The 7,381-nt window shown below is 41.6% G+C and overlaps 1 protein-coding gene across 2 annotated transcripts in view; it reads right to left on the bottom strand.

Moving 5' to 3' along the window:
• Positions 1-4,539: 4,539 nt before the first annotated feature.
• The window catches only part of FRY (furry homolog (Drosophila)), a 302,629-nt gene continuing 299,787 nt past the window's right edge, over positions 4,540-7,381 (bottom strand). For both annotated transcript variants that reach the window (XM_011997805.1, XM_011997806.1), the window contains 2 exons: positions 6,622-6,824; positions 4,540-5,992 (listed from right to left, as the gene is read on the bottom strand). In XM_011997805.1, coding sequence (XP_011853195.1) covers positions 5,734-5,992; positions 6,622-6,824 — 462 coding nt within the window. In that variant the 3' untranslated portion in view covers positions 4,540-5,733. The remainder of the gene's footprint in view (positions 5,993-6,621; positions 6,825-7,381) is intronic.

Raw genomic sequence — 7,381 nt, 5'->3', positions numbered from 1 at the left:
TGGTGCAGCTGTGGGAAGAGTCAGTTTTAGGTTCAACCAGACTTGGGGTTGAACCAGCTGAGTAAGGCAGGGGTAGGGCATCCCTTGTGAATGTCAGCAAGAGAGGGATTATAATGACCCATGGAATTTAAACATGCCCCAAAGGGGAGTAAAGACATGTGAGGGCCCCAGACTGATATTCATGACGGGAGAATTGTTAGAGGGGTGGGGGCTGGAGTAAAGGGGAACTGGGAAAATTCCTGAGTAGGGGGCCTGAAGGTGGGATTCTGGACCTGGTTCACTTACTGCTATGGATCAGGTTTTGGTATAGCCAGGAAATTGGATGGCATTTCACCCGGTCATTGGCTTCCTTGCTGTCCCTTCGACAAAGTGATCCTGCTCCTCCTTCAGGGTCTCTGCGTGTGTTTTTCCCTTTGCTGGAATGCTCTTTTCCCTGGATATCCATTGTATCCCCCACTTCATTCAGATCTCTCCTCAGATATCACTGGGTAGAATAGAGTGAAAATGCCTGGAGGTAAGAATGTTAACAGGATGAGAGAAAAAAGATTTCGTACAGGTTATACACAAGACTCCTGAAGTCCTGGAAATGACATCGGAAGCTGGGGTGAGCAAGAAGCTGTAGTCTCTCCAATGAATAAAGGGCAGGAAGCAGGAGAGCTTTAGGTCAGCAGTTCCCAAGCCCGGCTGCAATTCAAAATCATCAGAGGAGCGTTACAAAGGATTTCAGGGATCAGCAGGGAGGCCTAAGCCTCAGGATTTTTAAAAAGGTTCCCCAGTGCTTCTAATGCAGCTGAGAGTCACAGCCACTGCTGTGGATGACAGTGATGGGGCTGGGGAAGGAGGTGGCTAGTACAGCCAGATGGCAAGAATTTCGAAGCCTCTGGGCCTTTTGAAATAGAGATGAGGAGAGAAGGGTTGGACATAGTAAAGGGGACCAGGAGGAATCTCTTCATTCTCCTGGCCAAGGAGCGCCTGGAAGTTCGCACCAGGTGGCCCAAGTTCTTGGAATCTGAAATTCGAATACAATATTCATGCAAATTTGCTGTTAAAAGAGGGATCTGGATTACAGAAGATGGTGACAGACAAGCAGGCATCTGCCAGGAAACTGATCTGTAAGTGGATGCAGTAAATTCTAGCCACTCACTCACTGTGACCTCGAGTAGGAAGCAAAATTACAAAAAGATTGATGGCAGATTTGGGTAGAATCACTACACCAGCAGCCTACGTGGAAAATCAATTGGGGGTATGCTTTAGAAGAAAGAGCACTTTGCTATGTAGGAAGTTTTTCCCAGTTCAGTGTCTTTCAGAGTGGAGTGTGGCTGTTGCAATGCTGATTTGAGGGATCCTGCACTGGATTTACCAAATTGGTCTCTAGAGGGGTCAACCTGAGGGATTCTGCATTTTTGACAAATACCCTGGGGTGATTCTTAGGTCTGAGACGGAGAAAGCAATGTTGCAATCTTGGCAGTGGATTAGAATCATCTGGGGAATCTTAAACAGCGCTGGAGTTTGAGCACAGCTTCAGACCAATTAAATCAATTAAGAGGAAGTCTGGGTGTTGGGGTTTTAAGTCCTCGACATGATTTAATGTGCATCTGAGATTTTGAGCCCATTACCTGCACTCTAATTTTTATGAGCAATCCCAGTCCCGGCCATATGTATGTCTTTAGCCCAGACTTTGCTCCTCAACAACAGACTCACATATCCACCTATTTACTCACCATCTTGTCTTGGATATCAGATATCTCAAAGTTAACATGTCTGAAGAATAATCTTGATTTCTACCTCCCAAACATGCATTCCCTCATCTCAGTTAGTGGCAACTCCATTCCTCCAGTGGTTTGGGCCAAACTCTCTCCCATTCCATGTGTCATTGGTAAGCCCTGTCAGCTTTAGCTCTGAACTATTTCCAAAACATGCCCACAACTAATCACTTCCGTTGCTAGTACCCTAGCCCAAGCCAGCATCGCCTGGTGACTACACTATTGCCACAGCCGTCTCTCTAGTCTTCCTGCTTCTACCTCTGCCCGTCTGCAGTCTATTCTGCACATAGCAGCCACCGTGATCCTTTAAAAAAATTATTTTTATCGTGGCAAAACATATATAACAAAAAATTTGCCATTTTAAAGTACACAATTCATTGGCATTAAGTACACTCACAATGCTGTATAACCACCACAACAGAACTTTTGCTATAGAGCTTTTCTTCATCATCCCAAATGGAGTAATCCTTTTAAACATAAGTCACAGCATGTCACTACCCTGCCCGCAAACATTCACTGGCTTCCCATCTCGCTCAGCAAGGGACAAAGTCCTGCTGTGGCCCACAGAGCGTTTGGCTGTCCTCTCTGGACGCCCTCTTCACTCATTTCACCCAGTCATTGGCTTCCTTGCTGTCCCTTCGACAAAGTGATCCTGCTCCTCCTTCAGGGTCTCTGCGTGTGTTTTTCCCTTTGCTGGAATGCTCTTCTCCCTGGATATCCATTGTATCCCCCACTTCATTCAGATCTCTCCTCAGACATCACCCTATTAGAGTGATAGCTAAGATAGCCCCGTCCGCATTACTCACTGTATCCCTGTTTTGTTCTTCATGGCACTAATCATTACCCAACATAGACAAGCACATCTTCCTCCACTCAAATGTAGGAGCCTCATGGGAACACGGACCACATCTGTTTTGATAGCTGCGGTATCCTCTAAAACAGTGCCTAGCCCAAAGTGGGTACGCAATAAATATCTACTGAACAAAGAAATATCCGGGGTCATGATAGGTATTCAAATATTAATTGATCTAAAACAAATGTACTGAAAACTTTAAAAACTAGTTTCATTGAGATACAATGAACACACCCTAATACTCACCCGTGGACACTAATTTTCTTGTTGTTAAGGCAGGCATCGGGAAGCACGTGTAAGTTATTGATGTAAGCAGCCTGGAGGCACCCTTATTCTTTCCAGAATTCTACAGTTCACTGAAAAGATAATTGTTTGTTAGGACTTGGAACCAGAAGAGCCTTGAGACCTCCCTCTGGATGTTCATGCATGTGTGTGATGCCTACAATTACAGGCATCTTGATTTCACAGCAACGCCAGCACATTTTCTTAACATCTCACCAATGTTTGATGGGTTAGAGGTGGGAATGACATTCACGTGCCTCTAAAAATGTGCAGTGCCTTTTCTAAAACACTATATTTGGAGACTATAATTTTAATCAAGTGGTGTCTAAGTTACAGAGCGCCTGTCTAGATTGCTTTATTCTGCAGGTGGATACAAAGTGTATCATGTTTCAGTGCTAGAAAACAGTGAGACACAAGGAGGCATCTTTCTTACCACTGAGGCATCTGTTAAATATCTACCCTTTCCTTTGGTACCTCTACTTCTTTGTATCCCTGGGGAAGGCAATTAACATTAATGCTTCAGTAACAGGCACAGAGCAATAGCCAACAAGATTTGACTGGTAGATCTTAAGTTATTGCTGGGCTCTGCTGGAGTGGGGCTGCATCCTACACAATTTTTCCCATCTCCACTTAAAGTAGAGGAGGTGAAGAGATAGAGGAAAAGTAGAAGAAATCTTTCACATTAATACATCTCCTTTTAAAAATAAAATTGAGAAAAACACAAACCACTGCTTCCTATGTTAATATCTTAGATTGCAATGAACTGTTGAAATCTTTTTTTCTTTCTTTCTTAAGAGTAAAACATTGCAGTGGTTCTCTGCTGGGTAAGAAGGCATGGTAGAAAATTCAATTCATGATGAATCTGTTCTTTCTACTGTGGCTCCCAACAAAACTCTCTGAAAGTTGTGTACTGTGGTTACCCACAGAAACCTTTATTTTATGAGGTATTTTTCAGAGAGATCGTGATTCAGTTGTTTTCTACAAATCATAGCAAATCATCTTTCAGGCAAGTTGAAAAAATAAATCATCAGAAAAATATGTTGTCAGCAGTCCAGAACATTATTAAAATCTAGTAGTTGTATCTGTGGTAACATTAAAAAAATCCTAGGTTAGGCTCTCCTCTGCAGGATACTCCTAGAATATTACTGCCAATGATTCAGTAGCCATATGCTAGTAAAGCAAGTTATATTTGTTGGTCCATGTGAAATACGAGTAGGAAGACAGCAAAATTGAGATTGTTACATATTTCTCCCTGTGTTCCTGTTTTCTTAGTGGGGTAGGTAGCGGATAGGTGTTGGTAACAGAATTAAAACTCTACTACTTTCTCCTGCTCACTATAGAATCAATTTCCAAATTTGAAGGATGACAATCTAATTATAGGTTATAGAGAATTAGAGCTCTCACTTTTTTCTGATTTTTCTCTTTGGTTGATTACACAGAATTGGTTGAAGCTCACAGTTTTGACGCCAACTTCCAAAGAGATTATACTTACCTCCAGCTTCACAGGGCCATGCATGGCATGACCCCCATGGGTGCCATTCAGAGCATACACGTGAGGGGTGCCCCTTGGGGTTATTACTTTGGCAACCCACATGCAGAACTTCATGTGTGCCCAGGACAAACATTTTCATTAACCAGAAATAAAGTCCATGGTCAACATGTATTTTGCTCTGCTTTTTTTTTTTTTTTAGTCTAAAGAAAGTTCTGAACAGAATATCAATTAAGCTTACATCACAAAAACTTTATATGTATTTACAGAGTGAATAAGTTACATAGATAAACTCTGAATATGTTTCTGCTGTGCAACAAGTTCACATGCACACATCTAACACTTGACAGCATTAAGTTTAAGCAGAGAACTTAAGAATGGCCCTTTACATATATATTACACATAATATATGACATTTAAGAAACAAAGAAACAACTCATATTTTGCCTTTATGATTCTACTTCTGGCTATCCAAACAGATATTAAAATATGCATGCCTGACAGGTGAAAAGACGTGGAATTTATATTGTGAATAGTTTTCTCTACAAAATGGCAAAGTTAATTAAAGTTAACACTCATCCTTCAGCAGTATAAATATGCTCATAAAAGCAACCTTCTAGTAAAAAGCAGCCAAGATCCTTAAAAAGAGTCTATCTGGACCATTTTTGGTGCAAAGAGATCCAGGGCTTTCAGAAACAGTAGCCTAACAACATAAGAAAGGTAGTTCATAGCAGCTCCTTTTAGATACAGTAATTGTATTCAAATTACAGTGTACATTACATTGCAGTCCGTTTACAATTCCCTTTTCACATACACAGGCTGTCAGCGTTTGACCGTCTTACAGTTTTCAGTGGCCAGCTTCATGTTGCCTGCCCCTTTCTCAGCCCACCAAAGAAAGGAAAAAGAAAAAAGAAAAGAAAACGGAACAAGAAAGGGAAAGAATGTACATGTTTGAGAATATAAAATTTTTTGAGTGAAGAAAACATTGCACTTTTGCCAATCTAAAATTGTTTCTAGAAAGGAAGGTACTGTTCAGTGTAGTCGGCTTTGGTATGCAACGGAAGTCACCTCTTCAGTAGTGAGTTGCATATGCTCGGTCAAACGTAACACATTTGTGCCACACAGCGTGACGGGTGGAGTCTGTCCAGGACGTTCTAAGCTACCTTGGTTCTTATAGTATTGCTACACATTGGAAGTTCTGTCATCCTCTTTAGAAAAAGCCCTACAGGTAACAAGAGGGAGAACAGTCTGTCCAAGCCTTTTGAAGGCCGAGAAGACACCGAATGACGTCGCCCCAGCATGGCAGCACTGCCAGTTTGGAACCCAGCGGGGACAGGAGGCTCCTGTCAGAGACTAGTGCCAGAAACACTGGAGTCTGGAAGAAAAGTAGTGAGGACTCGGTAACTCTGGGCCCTGCGGATCATGTCCCGGATCTCCATGTTCAGCTCCATCAGCTTGGTGCAGATCTCGGTCAGGCTCTGGTTAGACCCCACCAGGGCATAAGTACCCGTCTGTCCCAGAGTTTGGTGACGGAAATAAATATTCAGTAGTGTCTGGACCTCATCATCAGAACTGCTTCCAAAGATGTCATTGGGCCACAGACTTCTGCAGTCAAAAATAATAGCACAGATTAGAGGCACTATAAAAAGTTGGGAGCTTATGAGTCTTCATTAATATAAGAATATTACTTTTTGAAAAGGCTTCAATGAGATGGAATTCTCCTATTAGGTAATTCACTCATCTAAGGTACACAATTCAGTGGGTTTTAGAATACTCAGAGTTGTGCAAACATCACCATAATCAATTTTAGATTATTGAATATTTTGATAAAATATCAAAAGTATAAAAATATCAGAATGAAATCTAATACTCCTAAAACATTTACCTTATTTGCTATAGCCTTCCAGTTTCAATGAATGTGAATACAATATCAGGATGTAAGGGCAAAACCAAAAAGGATATATTCAAATGTTAGTTAAAAATTATACGAAGGTATATTTTGAAGTGCTTCAGCATGTTGTCATTTTAGGGATGACAAATGGCCAGAACCAACACCCACACTTTCAACATGTAGTGTTCTGAAAGCTGAGCGTTTCCGGTTTGGCATTGGTAAAGATCTGAGAAGAGACCTGTAAAATATCTAGCTGTCCGTAGTGGGCTAGATCCAACCATGATGGAGTAACAACCAGGTGCGCATTTCCTGCAACCACCTCTACAAGAAATAGCGGAGTCACCTGCACTCCCTGATCTGCCGCAAAGCTTTGCCGAGTTCGTTGTTCTTCAGGCACTCCAGCATGGACTGGATGGCTGCTTCAGTGGACGTGAAGGTTGGCTCAGACCACGCACCCTCTGAATAGAGAGGGTCAGCTGCAATGACTGCACTGGCTTCCTTCAGGTGTTTCTTTAGGTCACTCAGTTCCCTGGACATATTCAGCAGCTGTTTCAAAAAAAAAAAAAAGGTTTTTTAAACTATATTTAGGTGCTGGGGGAATTTTATATCCCAAAAGAAAAAAAAAAAGAAAAAAAGGATCTTATGGGTGTGGTTAAGCATAAGCTTAATACCTTGGTAAATTCAAATAGGATAGATGACATTGTACTCCACTGTATGTGTAGGGGATTGTGGAGTTGGATGCATTGGATACGTGTCAACCGCTGAGATGCTCTCCTTATAGAAAAGATTAAGACTTCATTTAAAATGGTTTCTACTTAAGTTCTACTTAAATAGGGAATACATACAGAAGGAAAGAATACAAGAGATCAGGCTCAAGAGTGAGTAAGATCTGGGTTCAAATGCCAGCTCTGCAGTGTACTGTAGGAACATGGACAAGTTAATTGACTTTTACGTGCCTCAGTTTTCTCATCTGTGAGACTGAAGATAATAGCCATCCTAAAGGTTTATTTTAAATATTAAGTGGAAATAATGTATACAAAATGCTTAGTACAGTCCAGCACCTAAGTGCTCAATAAACGTAATCGTGACCAAGGACTCTGTCC

The sequence above is a fragment of the Mandrillus leucophaeus genome, unplaced genomic scaffold (genome assembly GCF_000951045.1).
Source record: "Mandrillus leucophaeus isolate KB7577 unplaced genomic scaffold, Mleu.le_1.0 Scaffold549, whole genome shotgun sequence".
NCBI classification, from domain to species: Eukaryota; Metazoa; Chordata; class Mammalia; order Primates; family Cercopithecidae; genus Mandrillus; species Mandrillus leucophaeus.
This window is presented reverse-complemented; position numbering and strand designations above follow the sequence as displayed.